The 25300-nt window shown below is 49.5% G+C and overlaps 2 protein-coding genes across 3 annotated transcripts in view; one reads left to right on the top strand and one right to left on the bottom strand.

The window, feature by feature from the left end:
* The window catches only part of LOC137439575 (uncharacterized), a 47993-nt gene extending 40853 nt beyond the window's left edge, over window positions 1-7140 (bottom strand). The window contains exon 1 of the mRNA XM_078768198.1: window positions 7001-7140. The gene's annotated coding sequence lies outside the window, so the exon portion shown is untranslated. The remainder of the gene's footprint in view (window positions 1-7000) is intronic.
* Window positions 7141-7185: 45 nt separating this feature from the next.
* Window positions 7186-24223, top strand: PHETA1 (PH domain containing endocytic trafficking adaptor 1). Of its 2 annotated transcripts, none has more exons than XM_068135457.2 (4): window positions 7186-7563; window positions 18699-18855; window positions 19008-19475; window positions 22940-24223. In XM_068135457.2, exons 3-4 carry the CDS (start codon window positions 19019-19021, stop codon window positions 23281-23283), a joined length of 801 nt encoding a protein of 266 aa, XP_067991558.2. In that variant the 5' UTR covers window positions 7186-7563; window positions 18699-18855; window positions 19008-19018; the 3' UTR covers window positions 23284-24223. The 2 variants fall into 2 exon arrangements, with proteins under 2 accessions (XP_067991558.2, XP_067991557.2); XM_068135456.2 differs by having other exon boundaries at window positions 18986-19475.
* The last annotated feature ends 1077 nt before the right edge of the window (window positions 24224-25300 follow it).

The raw sequence follows: 25300 nt of genomic DNA, 5'->3' as shown, positions 1-25300 counted from the left end.
AAAGGGGGAGGGGCGCGAGGGTTGAGGTGTGGCCGCATCAAGCAGCACGTCAGAAGGCGGTGGCGGTGAGGGCAACAGCCAACCAGAGCTCGGTGGGCATGGCTTGATAGGGCGTGGCAAGAAACGCCTGGTGAGTTCGAGAGGGTTCCAAGGGCGTGGCAATAAAGCCCTTGGCGCGAGGCCCCCACCTCAGATGAGAAGGGAGAGGCACTCGTCGAGTTGTCAGATGGGAAGGGAGAGGCGCTTACGAAGGGATCCACGAGGACGGAACAGAGTCGCGCATTGCAAGAGAGTTGTATTGAGAGAGCGCATTGAGATACGCATTGAGAGATTGAGAAGCGCATTGCTCGCGTCTATTGAACTATTACGGACTGTCCGTTTATTACGTACGCGGCTGAGCCGCAAGTGCAACCGCCAAAGCCAGCCTACCGTTTGCCCTATAATAATCCCGTGCGCGCCAAACGACACGTGGAGAGCTCCTGCCGTCTTTGTTCGTCTCCTTCGCGGTGCGAGTTGGGGACCGGAGGAAGAGCTGCCTGGACGCCATCCCTGGACCATCGACCAGTTCGTCTGCAACCCCGTGTGAGTGTGTCTGAGTGTGACGGGCCCGTTTGTCCAGGGATAAGTTAAGACTGTTTAAGGCTGCACTGTGTATTCTTCTTCTTCTTGCACAAAGTGTAAATAAATTCTGTTATTCCGTTCTTCCAAATTCGACCGTTTCCGTCATTTCCTCCATTGGGTAAGCGTGGCACGATTAAGACCCGCTCGGATCGGGTTTAGTCATTGATAACGGCTCGGGTCATGGGTCGCTACCGCTCGGCGTTTCCACTAACACCCGTGATTCGGGCGGGGCTTATTTCCTCGTTTACGGTCAGCGTTAGTACTTAGGTAATAGCAAATTCATAGTCCTAAAACCGTATTTAACGCTGCCTGGGAAGGACGTCATAGGTCCCAGGTCCCGTCGGCTAGTAAAAGACAAGGGGACTAATCCCCCCTTGGTAAAGGGGAAAGGCCGGCGCTGAGATCCGCAACTTTTTTTATATATATATGAACTAAACAATTTATGAACTAAACAATATATAAACCACTGCAAACATTACTATTTGCTGGCTTGGGAACAGTTCCGAGTCATATAGTTAGCACATTTGCACTTGCACAAATGTGTGCATTTCAAGTTAGCCTTCTTGCACTTGCACGACGAACAGGTTTTTGTGCAAGTACACTTTACATCGAGATCGAATACATCCTTGGCAAGGGGCAGCGTCGTCCAAATGGGAACCAGCTTGTTGTCTTTCTCCATCCATCCATGATTGCTGGGGTTTTGGACAGGCGCCAATGGCTCGTGAGCTGTAGTCCAGATGCTCGCTTGGAAGACACTCCTTTTGAGATGTTGGTCCAACGCATCACTCGTAGGGGGTATTCTCTCCATGTCCCTAGTCTTATGGCAGAACACTTTCATTCGAACGAGGTCAACGTTGCTGTCGTCAGTGATAGATTCGTTGGAGTACAGCCTGCAAACAAATTGCATCACCACTTCTTTCAACTTTGGTGATATATGGAACGGGGTGCCAGCAGCAGTCGCAAATTCTTCCATGAGGGATGAAACTTTGTCCTTCGTCTTGAAGCAGTATCGCTTACCCTTGAATTTGAAAGAAGATGTGCTGTCTGATCCAGTGAACGTATGGAAGAGGGCCATGGCTTTACACATTGTCACTCCTAAGCTTGAGGCGATGGTGTTGAGGGAGATCATTTTGGTTGCTTTTCCTGCTTTCAATGAAATCCAGATTTCTGCCGCTGGGTTCACAGCAATGATATGGTGGAAATTACTTTAAAAGTATTACGACAACGTCTGTGTCCCCAGTATGAACCATCACAAGTGAGGAATATTGGAGGGCGTGAAGGAGATGTACCAGGACATGAGTGTCTGCCTCCATGTGATTGCATGGTCCCATAGGAGGACCATTCCCTGCAGTGAGGACTTGATCACCTGAAGTGATAAAGACACATTTGTCATCTTGGAACTGTACTTGCATAAGTTTTGTTGACTGGAAAGAGAACAGTTCCTTCTTGTTTTCTACATTTATCAAAATATTATGTCATTTTCCCGGGACTTTGGCACGATCAGACACGCGTTATCGTGCACCCGTTCCTCGTTTTCCCCTTGTGGCCCCTTTGATTGTCATTGTGAGATACTGATTCCAAACAATATCCACTGTTGCTGCTCTTTTCAAGTCATGCTGGATCCTTGGGCAGAAAACCTTGGTGAAATATTCATCGAATGACTTGCCTTGGACGGCTGTACCAGGAAGAGCTTAGATCAGTGCTCCACCATCGATAACGATGACCCCATAAACATCCGGTGCCACCAGCTCCTCATCTACTGTTGGGTCTGTAGTTGCACTGGCTTCCATAATGCATGGAAATAAATCTGACTTGCTACAGGAGTTGAGAGATCCTTCAGAAGACAGTGCAGGTGGAGATGATGAAGATTCGTGGCAGAAAAATTCCTCCAGATTTCCACCTCTGCTCTCAAGCACAACAGATGCTTGTCCATACAACTCTGCATGTTGTTTGAAGTGCTGTATTTTCCTCTTAAGTGCTGTCTTCGTTTGAGTTTTCTGTTCATGGAACAGCAACAAGTTGTTTTTATTGATCGGCGCCAGCAGAAGTACATTATTCAAGCCAAACACATCTTTCCTAAAATTGTCATATTGCTCTTGTCCCCTAGATTCTAGAATACGGACAGAGGTGGCAGCGGACTCGTTGATACACACTTTGTTGTCTAACGTGACCAGATCCGCACTGTTCTCCTCAAAGTGATTTTGTCTGCTTAGCAGGACATCCAACAGGTCTGTGACATGGTGCCGAAAACGGTGTTGAGATGCACTTCTTTCCTCATGATGAGGGATCTCTTCATCATCATCAGCATCGTCATTTGCGTCAGTAAATTGTTCAACAATGCGACTAATCTCTCGACCAGTCACAATCCAGCTTTCTAACATGGCAGAGAGCTCTGTGAGACCAATCACGCCACCAACTCCTTTTACTCTTTTGTTGGCCTGCTCATGTGCGTGATCAATTGGTATGGATGAGAACAGACTATTGCTTCTAGTTATCGTCCAGTGCCACGCTTTAAACCCCTCCTGGATGATAGCCGGAAGAGCCTCTAGGTCTCTGATAAGGACAGGAACCCACCGAGCATAATTCTGGTGATCTAGGGCAAAGAATAGGGGTACAAGCTTCCGGAGAGTAGTGACCATGAGTTTGAACTTGCGCTCCCGATGTGACCAGATGAACATGAATATGAATTGTTGGTACTTGTGAATGAGTAGCCAGAATTGCACTGTTGGTTTTTCCCTGCAAGCCACCGAGACCCAATCCTCAAAGGTCATTTCGATTCCACAGTCCTCATAGGCTCGTTTCAGAAGGCTTTCGAGCACCACAACGGTAACTTGGTGAGCATATCGTGTTCTCATTGGATCGTATGCTTTCAAAAAGGATTTGGCTGCTGCCTCTGTCTTAGTAATTCTGGCTTATGTCAGGGCTTCTGGCCATTCAGCCTCACATAAGAGATCTCCCATAGTGGCCCACAAAGCCATTTCGATGTGGAGCCCTCCCAGCATCACAAGAAACTTGTCTTCTCCAAAGATTTCAGGGAAGGTCCATTGCATTTTCTTTGTGATGTCGTAAAGTAGTTGGTCCACTACCAATACTGGAGGATGTTGTGGGTTGAGGTACTCAGTTGTTTGTTTCCCTCGGTCCATTCCATGTCGAATCATTCCTGGTGTAGCTGCATTCTCATGGAATAGTGGTAGGGGGGCTTCAATGCATTTCTCTGGTGGTCCAACAGCATCTCATTGACAAGCATGGTATGAAGACCACATGATCGGAGTGACTTTCTCTGTCTCCAATTCCACGTGCAGGTTGGCATGTACCACAGTCATCCATGCCTCTTCACGCTGTTCCTCCTTCTGGAATGAACTCATGCGCAGTGGCTGCACATCTTTTACCGGAGGTTGGGTGAGAAGATTTCGGCCTACAGGTGGTACAAACGTGTATGACGGAGGCAGGATGGGTCCACTGGTGCCTGATTCTCACGCCCAGGAGTCAATTTGTATAGGTTACTGGCCACGTCATGGATCTGTGACCCAAATTAAAAAGCAAGGCTGATTAATATGAAAATAGTCATAAAATAACATGTTTTTTTAAATGGATTTACCCTGATACCGTCAACACGGTGGCCCATAGAGGGAAAATACTTAGAAATGAGATTGCTACTTTTCATCACAAAGTTGCTGATATCAAATATGTTCAGATCGGATCATCCGTTCAAAAGTTAGAGCAGTTTGAACTTTTCACACCAAAAAGTAAACTTTTGCATCAACTTGAAATGACTGATTGTCCAGGCACCCCACTAAATGGGGAACAAAAGCATGATAATGATGACATCATAGGTGAAGTGGTATACCAGCCATAAATGTTTTAATCAAATTGCTTATCCTAAAAATCTTAAATTGCATGCACATGATCCATGACCCATTTGTATTTAAATATTAAATTTATGACATCATAGGTCACATGGGTTGGCAGCCATATTGGATTTAACCTAAAACCTTTAAAAAACATCTTCTCCCAAACCACCAAATCGATTGACTCAAAATTTTACGTGTGTCATTGACTCGGCATGGTGATTAAAAGATGATCACGAAAACGTCATTGGTCACATGGTGTGGCAGCCATATTGGATTGAAGGAAAATATGAACTCTGGCCTTGCCCCCCCCCCCCCCCCCCAGCTCTCTCTGGGCTCTGTCCCCCAAATATTCCTACAGGTCGCACAATATCTGCCTGCAACCCTCTTATGGTTAAACTGCCAAAATCAAGACTTTCTGCTCACCTTCACTCTTTCATTCGTCTTTTCTCCCGCCTCTGGAACAAACTCCCTCACTCTCTTCAATCCCACTCCACTCTCCAGGTCTTTAAAACAGCTGTTCACCACCATCTCTTATCTTCCCCCATCCAAAACCTTGATCTTTTCTACCCCCGCTAATTTCACCCAAAATCCTACACTTTTTTTTTTGAAATACCAACTTCTGTCCTGGAAGTCCTTGGTCCCCTTGTGTTTTATACCTCTTTCCCCCCCCCCCACCCTTCCCACGCCTCCTCCCCCCAAGCCCTCTCCCTCCCACACTTCTCCCTGCTCTCAAATGTTGTGTTTGTGTGCTTCCCCTTCTCTCCCCATCTTGTCTTCTGCTCCCTCTTTTTATATATTTTGTTTGTCTGGTTGATTTGTTTGTGAAATAAATGTTAGCTCTTTCACGAGCCTCGATTCAGTATACAAAAAAAAAAAAAAAAAAAAAATTATATCTCTGAAACCGCTTACCCTATTGAAGCTAAATTTTACAAATATGATCCAACAGCACTGTTGCATATAGTTTGAAAATGATGATGTCGTAGGTCACGTTGTTTGACAGCCATCTTGGATAGAAAAACGAACCTTTTCCAATCAACACAAAACTTCACAAACGTGATCCTCTACCCATACATATGCAGAGTGTACATTTTAAGGTCATATGTCATGTGGTATGGCAGCCATATTCACTTGAAAGCCGATATTAAAAAAAATCCCTTCTCTGAAACTGCTTCACTAATCGATATAAAACCTGTCATGGCTGGTGAAAATGTGATACTTGAAAACAGCTGAAGGGATTTAAATCAAAATTGTTTATGTTTAGGACAGTGAACGATGGCATCTACCCGTTGTGGGACTTTGCGGAGGCATATTGGCGACAGTGGCATTGTTCTCGATTTTGTTTTTTTTTTAGATCAAAGGTTGCATAAAATCGTCAATTTTCGTCAAATTGACCTGAAATTTAAATAATTTGCATACTGGGTCACATAATTGGCTCACCAATCAAAAGCTAGAAGCCAATTATTGTTTTAGATCTAAAGCTCAAAGGGCAAGGAGCTGCATAAAGTCATCAATTTTCATTTTGCATTTTTTTTTTTAACCGTTTTCATTATTTTGAGCATACGGAAGAAGAAGACGTCTGATACAAACTTTCTTTGCATTTTCATATGCTTTCTAGTACTGGATTTGTTCTGGGCATGGGGGCTCTGCCCCCCCCCCCCGACCCCCACGCCCACCCTCCCCCACCAGGACGTCGCCCTAGACCTGACCGGGGCGGCGGGGCCTGCGGCACCTGGACCCCGATTAAGAAATATTCTCCCTCCTTCAAATAGTTTTGAGTTGACAGCTATGCACATATGTGGTCAAAAGAAGGATGTATGCAAATATTTCAAATGTCGACATCTTATTTTATGCTGAGAACATCTTACGGCTCCAGAAAAAACATCGTCTTGCTGGGATATGGGGGGGAGGGGGGGAGGTGTACTGTGGACCCCAGCAGCCCACGAGCAGGTCACGCCACGTTAAACACAATCACCTTGTACAGCGTTGTGCTCGCCATGGCGATATAATACGCGGTAGTGCCTACGACATTTTCTTTCAATGCAGGAGGAAGCCATCAAGGCTGCATGTTTGGAATCTGTTAGTGTTAGTTTGACGTTTATAGCTATTTATGGAATCTTGATTGGAAGTCACTTAAGGAAATAGATGGAGAACGTGGTGGTCAAAATGGCCATTTAGATTTAACCCCTACCCCATTTTACTCAGTTTACTTAGCAACGGCCACGTTGCTGTGACAACCTGAGAATCCTTCAAAGACTCCCTCTTGAACCCTGCAACGTTTTCTTGGAAAAGGGAATCAATGTATTGAATACCATAAAGTGATTTTAGAAAGCATTACATAAATATCTCCAGAGACATTGCGTGTAAAGTATGGAGCGAGAGCACGCACATTTATAAACGAGTGAACGCCAGGCCTCAGTGGTCGAGAAATCCAAACACTGCAACGTATTGATCCGTAATTGTTCGCCAATCGAATCACCGGTGTTTGCGTTGACATACATTGCTGTGAGAAAAGCAAACAATTCACTTACAAAGACGTGAAATTCGCGTCAATCAAACCGTCGCGAAAGAAGCTTCATGAGATCCCTTCCTCGGAACGAAGACAAATCTCCCGCGGATTATTACATCCCGAACTCGAATTCACAATCTCCAATAAAATAAAAAAGGCAAGCCAAAATGCCGGCCGAACGAAGAGCGAATGACTATCTTGGAATGAATAGGCGTGAAGGAAAAACGATGAATGATGTTTCGTGAAAAGATTCGTTCGCTTCCATGACCAAGCAGGTTGTAGGGGTAGGGCGCTGAATCATCCAAGCAAGCATTCCAACGAAACGGTTGATAAGGAACGGCCGGCAAGCGATAGCAAGCTGATTGGTAAATGACGCCGTGTGTGGTGCGTGGCGTATATAGAACCTCATGGCACCGACAACGCCATTTAATCATAGAAGAGGAAGAAGAGTATGAAGATTCTGTTGCTGTGCGGGGGTTTTGTTGATAGGCTTCGACGCTTCGTTAAGTTGTGAGTTCAGATATTGCTGTTCGTCGTCGTCGGTGGAAGACAGACATACGGCCGGGAGCGGGAAAAAATGGCCAGGTAGGTGTTGTGCCGTTTTACCAGGACTCGACGCGCTCTTTCCGACAAACACGTCGACATATCCATGATTCCGATAAAAATGTATCGATAAAAACAAGTTTGGTGTTCGATTGTGCTACGACCTTGTCGATTTTAGGGGAACTTAAACACTTTAACCAACTCCAAGGAAATGTTTTTCGTTCTCGGCTTCTTAAAGTTGTTTCCTGGTATCTGATTAGTGATTTACTGATTTAGCATCGTCATGTACTTTGTTACCATGACTTCGTGAGAGATTATCAAATCGTGTTTAACCATATGTTGGGGTTTTGAACATTTAACCAACAACAAGCACGACGAGAGGAAATGACTAAGATGTGAAGGAGTAACGTCTGTGTGGTAAACACCCTGTGGAACCAAGCTGGAGGAGGATGCGGATAACAATACAATGGTGGAGCTCGAAGGGGTCAGGATACCGAACCAGGGTCAAAGTTCATTCGAAGACATAAATATAACGATTTAGTGACGTGGCGTAAGTGACGTCATTTGCAGAACAAATCACTGGCTGCCTTGACCGAGCGGGTTTAGATCAACGATCTAATCGGGGAGGGGTCTGGGTCACTCCACTCGTGAAAGATTTCCTGCCTTTTGATTGGACAAAATGCTCAGCCCGATTAGCGTTCTCTTCTTCCTCTTTCTCAAACCCTAATCCCACCGCAGTTTGGGGTGGACCACAATCTTGGGATAAACCCAACCTCCCCAGACATGACCTCCACCTCACCTGAACAGGCCAAAGTTTACCTGGAACACGTCATACGAATTAACATGTGACCTCGTGCCCATTATTATCATGCATCAATTACATAAACACGCAACTGAATCTCAAATCCCCATAAATGTAAAGCTTTCATCAATTACCAGAATGCCATCTCTACTCCATTTACTCAAGACAGAAAGGATGTTGGCCAGTTTTACCATGTTTTAATATAATTATTGAATATAATATAATTATTGTTACAATTAACGTCCTGACCACCTGTATTAACAGACACGTACAACAAGGTTACTTAAAACACTTCAACCCTAATTTTTCCCCATAAATCGAGCACCAAATCCCCACAAGAGGCGTTCCGTAACGACACACCACCCCCTCACAAGAACAATGCGAACAAATCTCCAATCTTCAAACTTTGTTTATGTTTCCATCTTGTTCATCCCTTGCTTTCTCCTCTACCTACCCTCATTGTTACCTGCATCCCTGCTTGTCCGTCTCCGTTGACTTTCTCCCTCTGCCCTGCTGTTGGCGTTTCCCCTTTCTCCCTTTGCTATGTTGTGTCCTGATCTGTTCTGTGTCCGAGCTCTTCCACAAACCTAGACCCTAAAGACTAGAACTATAATAATAATGAAGCGCGGTGCTACGCGCGCTTACTTGTACAACAAGAAGGAAGCGAACAACGCGGTAAGTTTAAGAGTCTTTATTATAAGAGCTCAACTGTAGCACTGGAGCGCTCCGGGCTGCGCGCCCGTAGGCGTGGCCGCCGCCCACTTGGTGCGTGGAATGATGCCCTCATGCCAGTGAGCTTTCGTGTCCGCCACACGCGCCCCCCCAGAATTCCCGCGCACCTGGAGGGCCACTTTGCGGGGCAAACGGATGACCCGGCCGAAGCGGCGTCTGGGGTGCATGGATGCCAGCTAGGATGCCTCCGGCTGCACCCGGGATGGGTGCAGGACCGGGGGGCGGCGTGCCGGCGGGCCTGGGCGGTGCCGGGGGTCCGCCCGCAGGGGGGCGGCCCCGACGCGGGGGCCGAGCCACCGGCGGTGGGTGGTCCACGTCGAGGTGGGCCGGTTTGAGGCGATCCACCGAGACGCGGTCGGGAGTACCGCCGATGTCCAAGGTGAAATGTTTCACCCCGGTCTCCAGCACGCGGAAAGGCCCATCGTACGGGGGCCGCAGTGGTGTCCAGTGGGCGTCGTGCCGGACGGAGACGTACTCCGCGGTGCGAAGCTCCGGGGCGACGTGTGTAGGCGGGTGCCCGTGGTGCGCCGTCGGCACCGGGGCGAACCTCCGGGCTGTCTCCTGCAGCCGGAGCGCTCCTGCGCCGCGGACCATGGTGCCGTGGGGTCGGGGAGGAACTCGCCCGGCACCCGCAGCGGTTGTCCGAAGACCAACTCCGCCGCGGATGCGCGCAGGTCGTCCTTGGGCGCCGTCCGGAGGCCCAGCAGGACCCAGGGGAGCCTGTCGACCCAGCCGCCGTCGCGGAGGGTGGCCCGGAGCGCGGCCTTCAACGAGCGGTGGAACCGCTCGCACAGGCCGTTGGCCTGGGGGTGGTAGGCCGTGGTTCGGTGCAGCTGGACCCCGAGCCTCCGCGCGACCGCCCCCCAGAGCTCCGAGGTGAACTGGGGGCCGCGGTCGGACGAGATGTCCGAGGGAGTGCCGAACCGGGCGACCCAGGTGGCGATGAACGCCTGTGCGATGTCCGCCGTCGTCGCCGCCAAAGGCACGGCCTCCGGCCACCGGGTGGTGCGGTCCACCATTGTCAGGACGTGGGTGAAACCCCGCGAGGGGGGCAGAGGTCCCACCAGGTCCACGTGTACGTGGTCGAACCTTCGTTCCGGCACCGTGAACGGGGCCAATGGGGCCTGGGTGTGCCGGTGCACCTTCGCGCGCTGGCACGCGAGGCACATCCTGGTCCAGCCGCGGACGGCCTTCCGGAGGCCATGCCAGACAAACCTGTTGGCGACCAACCTCTGGGAGGCCTTCGTGCCCGGGTGGGACAGGCCATGGATGGCGTCAAAAACCTGGCGCTGCCAGCCCGCGGGCACGATGGGGCGAGGCCGCCCGAGGGAGACATCGCACAAGAGGGCCGCGCCGTCGAACGGCACCTCGGTGACGCGGAGGCCTGTGACGGCGGTCCGCAAGGCCTGGACGCCGGGGTCGGCGGCCTACTCCGCCGCCATCCGGGCATAGTCGATGCCAAGGTGGACTGCGTGGGCGACGGACCGGGAAAGGCAATCCGCCACCGGGTTGTCTTTCCCCGCGACGTGCCGGATGTCCGTTGTATATTCGGACACGGCCGAGAGGTGACACTGCTGCCGGGCCGACCATGGCTCGGCGACCTTGCCCATCGCGAAGACAAGTGGCTTGTGGTCGACGAAGGCCGTGAACGCACGGCCCTCGAGCAGATGGCGGAAGTGCCTGACCGCCAGGTGAAGCCCGAGCAACTCGCGGTCGAAGGTACTATAGCAGCGTTCGGGTGGGCGAAGCTGCCGGCTGAAGAACGCCAGCGGTTGCCAAGCACCACGCACCCATTGCTCGTGCACCGCGCCCACCGCGTAGTCCGAGGCGTCGGTGGTGAGGGCGATCGGTGCATCGGGCGCCGGGTGCGCGAGCATGGTGGCGTTAGCCAAGGCGAGCTTCGCGCCTGCGAACGCCGCGTCCATCTGCTCGGTCCAAGTAACGTCACCTTTGCCCGGCTTCCCTCGGAGGGCCTCGTGCAAGGGGCGCAGGAGCTGGGCGATGCGGGGCAGGAACCGATGGTAAAAGTTTACCATGCCCAGGAACTCCTGGAGCCCCTTGATCGTGCGGGGGCGTGGAAACCCCTTCACCGCCTCCACCTTGGCCGGTAGGGGGGTGGCCCCGTGCCTGGTGACGCGGTGCCCCAAAAAGTCAATGTCTGCGACGCCGAACCGGCACTTGGCGGGGTTCACGATGAGGCCATGCTGGCCCAGGCGTTCGAAGAGCATGCGGAGATGGTGAAGGTGCTCTTCGCGGGACGCGCTGGCGACGAGGATGTCGTCCAGGTAGACGTACACGAAATCCAAGTCGCGCAAGACGCTGTCCATTAGTCGCTGGAACGCCTGAGCCGCATTCTTCAAACCGAAGGGCATCCAAAGAAATTCGAAAAGTCTTAACGGCGTGATGACCGCCGTCTTCGGGATGTCCCCCGGCCTGACGGGGACCTGATGGTAGCCGCGTATGAGGTCCACCTTCGAAAAGAAGGACATGCCCGCCAACCGGGCGGAGAAGTCCTGGATGTAGGGGGCGGGGTAGCGGTCGGGGGTGGTGGCGTCGTTGAGGCGCCGGTAGTCCCCGCACGGTCGCCATCCCCCGCCGGGCTTTGGCACGATGTGAAACGGCGACGCCCAAGCACTCTCGGAGCGCCGCACGATGCCGAGCCGCTCCAGCGTAGCGAACTCCGCTTTAGCTACCGCGAGCTTCGTCGGCTCGAGGCGGCGTGCCCGGGCGTAGACCGGTGGCCCGGCGGTGGGGATGTGGTGTTCCACCCCGTGCTTGACGGCCCCCGCCGAGAAGGTGGGCCGCGTAAGGGCCGGGAAGCTGGCGAGGAGGTGGGTGAAGTCGTCCGCTGCCGGAAGCGTACACACTAACCTCGCTGGGACCGAACTGCTCGGCAAGGCGCTTGGCGAGCCGCTCAGTGAGCCGCTCAACGAGCTGCTCAGCGCGCAAGCAAGCGAGCTGAACGTTTCAGCCTAGACGAGACGTCTGGTCTTCACATCGACCAACAACCCGTGTGCACAGAGGAAGTCCGCACTGAGCAGTGCCATGGGGACACTAGCGGTTACGAACGTCCACGTGAAGCGTTGCCTTCCGAACCGCAGGGAGAGGCAGTGCTTGCCGAATGTGCGTATGGGTGTTCCGTTCGCGGCAAGCAACGCGGGGCCCCGGCCTGCGGTGTGCTTGTCGGACGTAGAGGCAGGGATAACGCTCACCTGTGCCCCCGTATCGCATAGGAAACGGCGCCCGGACAAGGTGTCCGTTATAAAAAGAAGGCTGCCGGAATGGCCGACACTCAGGGCCGCTACCGAGCGCCGGCTTTGTAGTTTCCCGACTTGCCGAAGGAGCACGGCGGGCAACAATTCCTCACCTTGTGGCCAAACCTGGCGTGGAAATGGCACCAGGTTTGCGGCGAAGGCAGAGGCCGCGGTTTTCGCGGTGGTGGTGGGCGTGGAATGGCGGCGGCCACGCGGCGTGTATCAGCCTCGGGATCCCCGAGGTGTGGTGCATCAGCATCAGGATCAGCCTCGGGATGCGCGACGGCTGCGCCAAAACTCGCCTGCGCGTCCAAAGCCGCGAAGAACCTGTCGGCCTCGGCAGCGAGAGCTCGGGGTTCCGTCGTCACAGAACCGGCCAACGCGAGGCGGTCTCGTGCCAGCAGCTGGCGTCGAAATAACGCCCGGAAAAGAGCGTTCGGGGTTTCGTCGCCCATCAACGACAGCATATGGTCCATGCGGACCGACAGTCGCGTGTCACCGAGCTCGTGGAGGTCCAGGAGGCGGTCGGCCCGTGCGTCCACCGTGAGGCCGAACGTGGCGAGGAGGAGACGCTTGATCGCCTCGTACCTGCCGTCGGCCGGTGAGTTCCTCAGGACCGACACGACGCGGGCGGCCGTGCCGGGCCCGAGGGAGGCGACCACGTGGCAGTACCTGGTCTCGTCCACCGTGATGCCTCGAAGTCGGAACTGGGCTTCTGCCTGCAGGAACCAGACTTCGGCGTGCGTCTCCCAGAACTCGGGGAGTTTCATTTGGACCGCGTTGGTTGCCATTGCTGTGGCGGGTTCGGGTGGTCAGCGACGGCTGACCAGAACGTCGGAGGGTCACCAATGAAGCGCGGTGCTACGCGCGCTTACTTGTACAACAAGAAGGAAGCGGACAACGCGGTAAGTTTAAGAGACTTTATTATAAGAGCTCAACTGTAGCACTGGAGCGCTCCGGGCTGCGCGCCCGGTGTATATCCCGCGGCCACGCCTACCCCTTGGGCGTGGCCGCCGCCCACTTGGTGCGTGGAATGATGCCCTCACGCCAGTGAGCTTTCGTGTCCGCCACAATAATAATAATAATAATTTCAGATTACACATCACCCAGCTAATACAACAACAAAGACACCAAAACTGGCAATAATACATGGAATCTCTAAACTTTACAAGGAGCTGATACTCCAGGTTCCCTGCCTTTTGAGTGGTATGCGGAATACCGTAGATCTGTATAATATGAAAGATAAGTCTTGAACGTTTTAATTTTTTTGGAAATATAGCATTCACAAGCCAAATTGCCGAGATGGTTGCCATGGCAACATAATTCGGCCGATCGCCGCCGTGATCTAATCAGGTTGAGATGATGTCAGAATTAATACATATCAACAATATGAGAGATAAATGTTAAACGGTTTTTGAAATATTGCAAACACAAAAGTGCATGGACAGATGATCCGTTGGTCGGACGGAGCTCATTCCCGTCTACGACCTTGTCGGAGGGACGTGGGACAAAAACTAAATCCAAACAACTTTGGCAAACAATTAAAAACATTCATACGTCCAGCATCCAGCACTACCCCAACTCCAACTCGTGAGGCGCAAACACATGCAGCAAACACCATTCCTCCAAACAAATAACAAACAGACATCCTCATGAAATATTGCACACACATGACCTACAGACACACTGGCAGAGACGACAATCCTTACTTGTGCAGATGACCTTTCTATAGCAGCACAAGGCCTCACCATAAATCCAACCACTCGCTTACTCAAACAATACAAACAACTCAAACTCTGGCTCACACCTACTCTGGAATCAACAATCACGCTCCTTACCCCAGACAAATGTAAAGTAAACTACCACCCAACAATCACAAGGCCCAAACAACAAAGTCTCCCAAAATAAAATCCCCAAAATACTTGGAATCACACATGACCCTCACATGACCTTCACTAAACATAAAAAACCCAGCGCACTAAAAGCTTTAACTAATACCAAGTTTGGTCAACAAAAACAATCCCGAACCAGAATTTACGAACAATTTATCCGAACCACTATGAACGATGCTCGCTCAAGTTGGACACCCACCATATCCACAACAAATGCGGTAAAACTTCAAATAATACAGAACAAAGCGCTCGGAATCATCACAGGGTGCACCCAACTCACCGACATTGATCATCTCCACTCCAAAACAATCAATCACTTGTCCAATCACTTACCCCCTCTCAGATGCAAAAAATCACACCAACAACTTCCTATAACAGCATATTTTCAAACGTGCTGCCTCCATCTTTAAACGCGACATCTCGGAAAAAACATTAACAATCACATCACCATCATTGCTTTGCAACAACGGCACATCAGTAAAATACTCGACGAACCACCCATCTGAGCAAATCCTTCCGTGTTCCTCCTGAGTAACATTATCTTGACTTCGTTCCGGTTACCACCGCACACTCAACCCCTATCAACACAAACTCAACCTAACTCACAACCTGTTTTACCTGCGCTGTCACCTTGAACGTGACACTGTACGCCGCTTAATCGCAACTTGCTCTCAACTCCCACAATTTATTTTTTTTGTATACAGTACATAGTCGAGGCTCATGGAAGAGCTAGTTCCAGTACCATACATGGATCAGGACGCAACCGGCCAAAAGGAACAGTTGAGAGAACACTAATGACAGTTGAAGGCCAAGATAGAGGTAGACTTGGGCAAACAATGGATTTGGGGAGGAATGAGGGGCAGGAAAGCATGCATGATGGGGTGGACAAGATGGATAACAGAAGGAAACTCTCAGGAGGGAAAACTGGAAATTTGGAAGGAGGAGGGAGTGGCGTGAAGTGGACGGGCTAACGAGGTTATAAAAAGGTCATGGTTTTGGATTGGGGATGATCTGAGATGATGATGAACTTGCTGCCTTGAAGACCTGGAGGGAAGAATGAGATTGAAGAGATGTAACCTGGCTTCATGTAGGTAACCCAGGTTATTTTTATTTTATTTTTTGGAGCGATCGAGACAGCTGTCTGTTGCTTATACACTGCCCAAATTAAAGGGATGTGTCAGGGATGTGTTGCAAAAATTAAAGGGAACGTGTTGCACTCTTGGAGCAAGATCGCCTGTAGGCCGAGTATTCTGCAATACATTATAACCGGCTTGATCATTGTCTTGTAGAATCTTACCTTCAATCTTCAGATATCCTTCTATCACACACATGACACCACTAATCCCAGCCTTTCTAAGCTCTCTTGCCATTCCAACAATTCTCTGTTCCTTTTTTTTTTTTTTTTTTTTTTTTTGTATACTGAATCGAGGCTCGTGAAAGAGCTAACATTTACTTCACAAACAAATCAACCAGACAAACGAAACGCACAAAAAGACGGAGCGGAAAACAAGATGGGGAGAGAAGGGGAAGCACACAAACACAACATTTGAGAGCAGGGAGATGTGTGGAAGGGAGAGGGCTTGGGGGGAGGAGGCGTGGGAAGGGGGGAGGGGTGGAGGGAGAAGTATAAAACACAAGGACTTCCAGGACAGAAGTTGGTATTTCAAAAAAGCGGAATTGGGGTGAAATTAGCGGGGGTAGAAAAGATCAAGGTTTTGGATGGGGGAAGATAAGAGATGGTGGTGAACAGCTGTTTTAAAGACCTGGAGGGTGCAGTGGGATTGAAGAGAGTGAGGGAGTTTGTTCCAGAGGTGGGAGAAAAGAGGAATGAAGGAGTGAAGGTGAGCAGAGAGTCTTGATTTTGGCAGTTTGACAATAAGAGGGTTGCAGGCAGATCTTGTGCGACCTGTAGGAATATTTGCGGGACAGAGCCCAGAGAGAGCTGGGGAGGGGCCAAGGCCAGAGAGGAGTCGGTAGAAGATGGAAAGACCACCAACCTGCCTGCGGTGAGTGAGTGAGAGGCCCTTGGAGTTAGCTTCATCGCGGGAGATTCCAATGATTCTGAATGCTTTGGTTTCAACAGCGTGAAGACGAGCTAGGTTTGAGGCAGGAGCACCAGCCCAGAGGGGAGAGCAGTATTCCATTGAGCTGCGGATGAAAGCCTTGTATGTGGTGAGGAGCTCAGGTGTGCCAAGGAAGGACTTCGCACGATGGAGAATGCCCAGTCGGCGACTGGCTTTGGAGGCCAGATTTGAAATGTGGTTTTCCCAGGAAAGATCATGGCAGATAGTGAGACCCAAAAGCTTGAGTGACAGAACTTCTTGGAGAGGATTATTCAGAAAGTGCATGGGAGGGTTGTCCAGTCGGTCTTTTCGGAGAGACATCGTAAGAGTGTGAGATTTGTCAGGATTGAAAGACATGTTCCACTTGTTTGCCCAGTCTGTGATTTTGTCCAGGTCTGCAGAGAGTGAGGAGGCAGCAGACTGCCGATCTGAGGGATGAAGAATGGAGCGACAGAGAGTAGAGTCATCAGCAAAGAGATACAGAGGATTTTCAAGAGAGTCAGAGAGATCATTGATGAAGACCAGAAAAAGCACAGGGCCCAGAACACTGCCTTGTGGAACTCCAGCCTGAACAGGAAGAGGAGATGAGAGAAACCCATTCAGGGCCACACGTTGACTACGACTAGAGAGGAAGTCCGCCAGCCATGCGTTGGAGATTTCCATGGATACCAAAAGAGGAGAGTTTGGTGAGCAGAGCGGGGTGCCAGACCGTATCGAAGGCACGTGATATGTCAAGGGAGACTGCTCTAATTTCCTGTTTGGCATTGAGGACCTCCATCCATTGTTGAGAAAGCAGAAGCAGCATGTCCAGAGTAGAGTGTCCAGGTCTGAAACCAAATTGATGATCAGAGATCAAGCCATTGGAGAAGAGGAAAGATTTCATATCTGAAGCAATGATGGATTCCATGACTTTGCTGATAATTGGGAGAAGGCTGATTGGTCTGTAGTTGCTGGGATCTGTTTTTGCACCTTTTTTGTGCAAAGCGGTGATGTTGGTAGATTTCCAAGCAGATGGAAGATGACCTTGAGCAAAAGAGAGGGTGAAGAGAACAGAGAGAGGGAGTGAAAGAGCGGAAGGACAGGATTTTAGGACCCGTGGGCTGATGCCGTCAGGTCCAGTTGCAGAATCCGAGTCGAGGGTTGACAGAAACTTTTCCACCTTGTCAGGAGGAAAGGACACAGAGTCCAGGAGCAGCTGGGTACGACTGGGTACGGTGGGTACAGAGAGGGATGGGTTTGGGACACAAGATTTAGTGGTAAACACAGAGTTGAGGCATTCAGCTTTTTCACGTGCGGAGTCAGCCGTGTGGCCATTTGAGGTGAGGGAGGGGATGGAGGGGGAACAAACACCAGAAACGGATTTGACCAGACGCCACCAGGATTTGGAAGAGGGAGACAGATAAGAGAGTTCGGTCCTGAGAACGGAGAGATATTGTTTCCTGGCTCTCCTGAGGGTGGACACACACTTGTTTTGGGCTTTGTGAAAGGAAATGAGATTTCCTTCTGTTGGATTTGCTTTCCAGGAGACGAAAGCAAGTTGTTTCTGGGCAATAGCCTCACCACAAGATTCCGTGTACCATGGACGGGAGGAAGGGTATGACAACAGAAGACGAGATGGGATAAATCTGTGCATGAGAGAGAGCAGTTTGCTTTGGAAGAATTCCCAGGAAGAATTTATGTCAGAGGCAGTAGAGATGGGAGACCAGTCCAGATGATTGATGGCTGCTTGAAGACTGTTTACGTTTGACTCTGCCATTATGACTACGTTTCCTACAAAGAGGAGATCCCACAGTTCTGTATCACTGATGTCACTCAACACGCCCATCACCGTCACAAAATGTAAGGGACTTTGTGCAGAATTTTTTCACAATCTTTCTTAGCCTTTCCTTTGCAATCCTCTCTCCTACCTTCATCGCATGCTCCATCAATCTGATCCCTCTGTAGTTTCCACAGTCCGTCTTATTTATCCCCTTTCTGTTTGAAAATTGGTATTATATACTCTTTCTCCGATCATCCAGCATCTTCTCACTCCACACCTTCCTAATCAACTCTACTATCTGTTTTACTCCCAGAAGGCCCAACACCTTCACCAATTTGACAGCAACTTCAGATGCCCCACAGGCTTTCCCACTCATTTTGGCAAGTGCTTTTCCAACCTCCTCCTCTTCAGTCTCCCTCACAGGGCCGGCCTTCTGTTTTCCATGCCTCAGCCATACCCTCTCTCTCATTTTTCACATTTAATAATAGTTCTCTTTCCACCTTCTCTTGATTTCCTCCTCTCCATGTATGATGCTGTTCTTGATATTCTATAAATACTTTTCTACCCTCTGTTGTTTCTAATTTGTCATACCATTGTTGCACTACTGATTGGCCTCCGCAGCCAGCTCTGAGCACTGAAAACTTTTCCTGAAACGAGCAATGTGTATCGTAACAGGATTGAAATGAGGATTTTTTTTCTCTGACTCGAGTTTGGGAGAGGGGAGAGGTCGGATCCGGCATCACCTCGGCTCGAGGATTGTGGCGGTTTGCTTCATCGATGGCTTATCGAACTGGATGACTCATCCTGACTCCACACAGCTTTGTATTTGCAAGTAAGGTTGGATTACCTAATTCTACTTTTTCAATGGATCAATTTTAATATCGGTTTGTGTTCATCGCACACAGTTGTATGTGTTAGTCGTGATAATTTGAATGTTTACAATTCCCTTGCTTTCCACACAGGCCCATGTGTTTTCCCAAACAGGTTTTCTCGTGATGAAACTAAACAAGCGCACCGTTGCTCACTTTGCAATGTGCAAGTCGTACATTGACAAAGAGGGCACGCTGCTGAAGCGAGGCGAAGTGAATGCGGCCTTCCAGCGCCGTTGGTTCGTCCTCAAGGGAAACATGCTTTTCTACTTTGATTCGCGGGATGACCGCGAGCCAGCCGGTCTCGTCGTGCTCGAGGGTTGCACCGTGGAGCTCAGCGATGCCGCACCCATCGAACACGCTTTTTCCCTGCGCTTCACCTGTGCCAACGCACGCACGTACACGTTGGCGGCACAGAACCATGGGGAGATGACCACCTGGATGCGTGCCATCACCTCTGCCAACTTTGACTACTTGCACACATTGGCCGATGAACTGGAGCGACAACACTGCTCCCTGCTAGCGACACAAAAGCTGATCTCGGCACGGCCAAGACCTCTGATGCCTTCTTCAAAATTCAATGGTTTGTTGAGTTTTCTATTGAATTTGGAATGATTTTTGGAATTTGGAATTTCATTTTCTAATGAATGTCGAAGGAAGTAGAGGACGGGGAAGACCGAGAAAGACTTGGCTAAAGATGATGGAAGAAGAAATGCATGCAAGGGGGTTAACAAGGGGAGATGCAGAAAATAGGGCAAAATGGAGAAGATTGTCATGGGGACCGCAAGGCTAACCCCTGCTCTAGCAGGGAAAATGGCCTGTTGTGTTGTTGTTGTTGAGTTTTCTATTTCCTCGGTTTGGATGTCAGGCAAAGTCACACGGATAAGAGAAACCTGAAAGGCCTAAGCTGTTCTTTTTATTTTATTTTGTTGAGCTGATATTATTTTGATTATTTTGTTGAGGATTGACGAGAAGAGGAAGAAGTTCAAGGAGTGGCTGAAGGGGACGGGGGCAGAAGAGGCAGCGCATGAAAGTTATAAGGCAGCAAAGAAAGATGTAGCAAAGGCGCAAGAGGCATGTAGGAAAATGTTTGGAGAATACTTGGATTCGGAAGAGGGTCAGAGAGCGGAAGTCAGGATTGCAAAGCAGATAGCGAAAGAGAGGTGCGATGTGATGGGGGTGAGTTGCTTGAAGGATAAAGTGGGACAAATCGTTGTGGACTCAGATGGAATTAAAGGAAGATGGAAGAGATATATGGAAATGCTGTTGAATGCAGAGAATGAATGGTACGGCAACATAGAGAGTAACCCAGTTTTAGGACCGGCAGAGAATATAACTGAGAAGGAAGTTGAGGAAGCAATAAATGCAATGAAGAGTAGAAAAGTAGCAGGGCTGACGGGAGTTGTGGGAGATATGTTGAAGGCAGCGGGAAGTTGGGGTGTGAAGAGAATGACAGAGATCTGTAATCTGGTGGTGAAAGAAGGCCGCATTCCAGTGGATCAGGAACCGATTACCCTCGTCCCTCTATACAAGGGGGAAGGTGACCCTCTGGAGTGTGGCTCATATCAAGCGATAGTTATTGGAGCATGGAATGAAGGTATTGGAAAGGGTGTGGGAGAGGAGGATAAGGAAGAAAGTGAAGATCGACGAAATGCAGTTTGGATTTATGCCAGGAAGAGGAACGACAGACGTGCTTTTTATTGTAAGGCAGTTGCAGGAGAAGTACATGGAGAAGAGGAAGAAGTTTCTTGGATTTGTTGATCTGGAGAAAGCATTTGATAGGGTTCCACGCGAAGTAGTGACATGGGCATTGAGGAAGTTAGGATTGGAGGAATGGTTGATCAGAGTAGTCATGGCAATGTATGAGAGAGCGCGCACAGCTGTAAGGACGAAGGGCGGGAACAGTTGAGTTTTTTTTTTTTCTTTTTTTTTTTCTTTTTTTTTGTATACAAGATCGAGGCTCGTGAAAGAGCGAACATTGATCACACAGAAAGACAAACAGACACATAAAACAAATAACATCGGGAGCGGTAAACAAGATGGGGAGAGAGGGGGAAGGACACAAACACAACATTTGAGAGCAGGGACCGAGAGACATAGAGACATCGAGAGATCTGTGGGAGGGAGAGGGCTTTGGGGGGGAGGCATGTGAAGGGGGGGGGGGGGGGTGGGAGAGGTATAAACATATGGACACTGCCAGGATTTCCAGGAAAGAAGTTGGAATTTCAAACAAGGTGGATCTGGGGTGAATTAGTGGGGGTAGAAAAGATCAAGGTTATGGATGGGGGAAGATAAGAGATGGTGGTGAACAGCTGTTTTAAAGACGTGGAGGGAGGAGAGGGATTGAAGGGAGTGTGGGAGTTTGTTCCACAGGCGGGAGAAAAGAGGAATGAAAGAGTGAAGGTGAGCAGAGAGCCGAGATTTCGGCAGTTTAACCATCAGAGGGTTGCTGGCAGATCTTGTGCGACCTGTAGGAATATTTGGGGGACCGGTATTAAGTCCGGTCCTTAATACCGGTATTAGGACCGGTATTAAGTATTAAGAAGAGTTTGAGGTGAATGTGGGAGTGCATCAGGGGCCGGTATTAAGTCCACTACTATTTGTAGTTCTGATGGAGGTGCTGGCTCGGAACGTAAAGGACGGATTACCGTGGGCGTTGTTGTATGCAGTTGATCTGGTGTTGATTGGGGAGAGTATGGATGGACTGAAGGAGAAGATGAACAAGTGGAAGGAATATATGGAGGCAAAAGGTCTGAAGGTGAATATCAGAAAGACGAAGGTGATGGCAAGTGGTAAAGCATGTGGTGAGGTGAAAAGAACTGGGAAGTGGCCGTGTGCTTTGTGCAGGAAGGATGTCGGAGTGAACTCCATTCAATGTACAATGTGTGCTGAGTGGGTTCATCAAAAATGTAGTGGTCTGAGAGGGTCATTAACCAGTGTGGCAGCTACATTCAAGTGTAAGGTGTGCACAGAGGGAGCTGCAGATGGAGGAAATGTTGAGTTGGATCTTGGAGACGGCGTGAAGCTGGAAGGTGTGAAAACATTTTGTTACCAAGGAGACATGCTGAATGGAGAAGGTGGATCAGACTCGGCAACGGTTGCTGGAGTGAGATGTGCATGGAAGAAGTTTCGTGAACTGAGGGGCATGCTGGCGAGGAGGGGAGTGTCGTTGAAGCTGAAGGGAAAGGTGTATGCTGCATGTGTGAGAAGTGTAAATGATTTATGGGAGCGAGACATCGGTAATGAATGAAGAGCAGCAACGAAGGCTGGAAAAGGTGGAATGCAAATGGTTTGGTGGATGTGTGGAGTATCGTTGAGAGGGAGGAAGACAAATGATGAATTGCGAAAGATGATGGGAATAGAGCCTGCGATGGATGCTGTGAAGAGAAACAGGTTGAAATGGTTTGGTCATGTGCTGAGGAAGGATGAAAGTGAGAAGAGTGATGAAAATGAATGTAGAAGGAAGTAGAGGATGGGGAAGACTGATAAAGACTTGGCTCAGGGTGCTGGAAGAAGAAATGCGGGCAAGGGGGTTAACAAGGGGAGATGCAGAAAATAGGGCAAAATGGAGAAGTTTGTCATGGAGCCCGCAAGGCTAACCCCAGCTCGAGCAGGGAAAATGGCCTTAAAATGCCTGTTGTTGTTGTGTTGTTGTTGAGCTGACAAAATATCCTAGTTGCCCGTTAAAATCCATGCCGCTGAATGATTAACAGAAAGGAAGGGAAAATTGATGGAATGCTTTGAATCTCCAATCAATGATTTGCTTTGGTAATTAGCTTTCACGGCTTGTGTGCTGAAGCTCACATCGTTCACTTTTGTAACAAATTGCATTGAAATATAAAGCTTTGGTGGTCGACCTCTCCGCTTTCATAATGTCGCCCCTCATTTGGGATTTGCAATATGTTTCCTGCATCTCTCAAGGTAAGCGTGTTGGGATGATTTTTGGAAATAGATTTGATTATATCCCCGAAAGACCGCTGTATATGAGATCCCCACTTTTGGTTCAAAAAGGTTTGATCGCATGTGCTTTCCTCTTCCTGCGGGCAGGCCAATGCCCACCACAAGTTGTACCTCACTCGAGCAGCGACCCTCGCTTGAGATCCAATACTGCTTCTACTGGCTCTACTATCCCATCACCACGCAGGCCGCCACCTCCCATACCTCCACGTCCAGGCACCAGAACGAGACCTGTGAATCCGGCTTCATCCACCACATTCTACATGGAATGTAATGATGGCCCAGGCTTGGCCAGTGGCTTGGCACTGTCGACGTTCCAGGAGCTACACGCCGAGTACGGAGCCACCGTGCAGGAGCTTCGTCGACAATGGCGGCAGGTCAATACGACGAGGACTGATTGGAACTGTCAGGAGGGAGACCTCTTACATTTCTAGAAATCCAGGCATTTCAAAATGTTCAGAGACCAATGCCTCATGCCGATTGGAATCATAGATTGGAGGATCATGTTGGGTTGCTCAATTTGTGAGAGCTGTGCAAAGCATTGTGGGGATGCCGTTGTTGAATGGAACGTGCCACTGTGACTTCCTCCACCCAGCGACTTGATGGTTAGAGTTCAAACCCGACATTATCACGATACCTTTATAAGCTGAAGCCAAATAACCGGGGCACAAAGTTGCACGGTTTGTTTTTCTTGTACATCACTGAGGAATCGGTCACACGCGAATTTCACAAGTGAAAATTTTGACTCGAATCATGAACAGCTTAGAGCCTAAGAACAAAGTCGTCATTTCCGATTCGCATCTTACGCCATTTTAGTCATTATTCTTTTGATCGATTTGATGTCTTGCATAATCGACTTGCATAATCATGCGTTTGTGCAAGTTTAAAGTATTTCCGCCACTGCTTCAAATTAGTTTGGACGACGAACAGGGTTGGCGGCAGGAAGGGCATCCGGCCATAAAAAACATTGCTTCAAAAAGGGGATCACGGTGCCCAAAAAAGGCCAACCCCAGCTCTGCGGGGAAAAATGTCCTCTAAAGGTGGTTCTTCAAATTAGTTTGGAGATTGTGTGCCGTTCTTGCTCCGTCACACCTACCACACCCTGTTTGTTTGATCTACACTCACGATCCTCAAGTGAGCAAGAGTCGGCATTGACCTACTACACCTCCCAACCGCCCCAATCATATTTATTTTTGTCCTAAAAATTTAAACGCAACTCGCCTGACTATGACAATAGGTGCGCGTGTGCGTACAATTTTACAGTGCTGAGAATTGTGAATTTCAAATTTGTACCTCAATGATTAACGCATTATGGTGTTTGGGGATTTCAAACTTGTGCAGAACACGGGAATATAAAGTTGTGATTATAACAAGTGTTCGGTTTCCGTCTTTTCACTGGTGTTTGGAAAATGTAAAAAATGTGAACTTGTGCTCCTAGCAGCGTGGCGGTTGGGTGGGCAAGGCCTTGTTGCAGCGCCTTCACCGGTGTATGTTCACTTCCCATGGCTGCTCAGAAAACAGACCCGGAGAGGAGATGGACGCCGCTTGGCATTTTTATTTCCTATACAAGATTGAGGATTGCAGAAAAGTGAGGATTTCCTTAAGCTTGAGATCCTGATTAAATGACCAACCAGATCATTAGCTGAGCATCCTCTAGCGAAGAGAAGAGAAGAGAAGAGAAGAGGAGAGGAGAGGAGAGGAGGGGAAGGGAGGGGAGGGGAAGGGAAGGGAGGGGAAGGGAAAAGAAAAGAAGAGACTGGGCAAAAATCAGACTGGGAAAACAAGTGGAACATGTCTTTCAATCCTGACAAATCTCACACTCTTACGATGTCTCTCCGAAAAGACCGACTGGACAACCCTCCCATCCACTTTCTGAATAATCCTCTCCAAGAAGTTCTGTCACTCAAGATTTTGGGTCTCACTATCTGCCATGATCTTTCCTGGGAAAACCACATTTCCAAGCTGGCCTCCAAAGCCAGTCGCCGACTAGGCATCCTCCGTCGTGCGAAGTCCTTCCTTGGCACACCTGAGCTCCTCACCACATATAAGGCTTTCATCCGCAGCGCAATGGAGTACTGCTCTCCCCTCTGGGCTGGTGCTCCTGCCTCACACCTAGCTCGTCTTCACGCTGTTGAAACCAAAGCGTTCAGAATCATTGGAATCTCCCGCGATGAAGCTAACTCCAAGGGCCTTTCACTCACTCACCGCAGGCAGGTTGGTGGTCTTTCCGTCTTCTACCGACTCCTCTCTGGCCTTGCTCCCCCAGCTCTCTCTGGGCTCTGTCCCCCAAATATTCCTACAGGTCGCACAAGATCTGCCTGCAACCCTCTTATGGTTAAACTGCCAAAATCAAGACTCTCTGCTCACCTTCACTCCTTAATTCCTCTTTTCTCCCGCCTCTGGAACAAACTCCCTCACTCTCTTCAATCCCACTCCTCCCTCCAGGTCTTT

This window comes from Myxine glutinosa, chromosome 14 (assembly GCF_964187855.1).
Source record: "Myxine glutinosa chromosome 14, kmMyxGlut1.1, whole genome shotgun sequence".
NCBI classification, from domain to species: Eukaryota; Metazoa; Chordata; class Myxini; order Myxiniformes; family Myxinidae; genus Myxine; species Myxine glutinosa.
The sequence above is the reverse complement of the archived record's forward strand: the minus strand, read 5'-3'. Positions and strand labels throughout refer to the sequence as shown.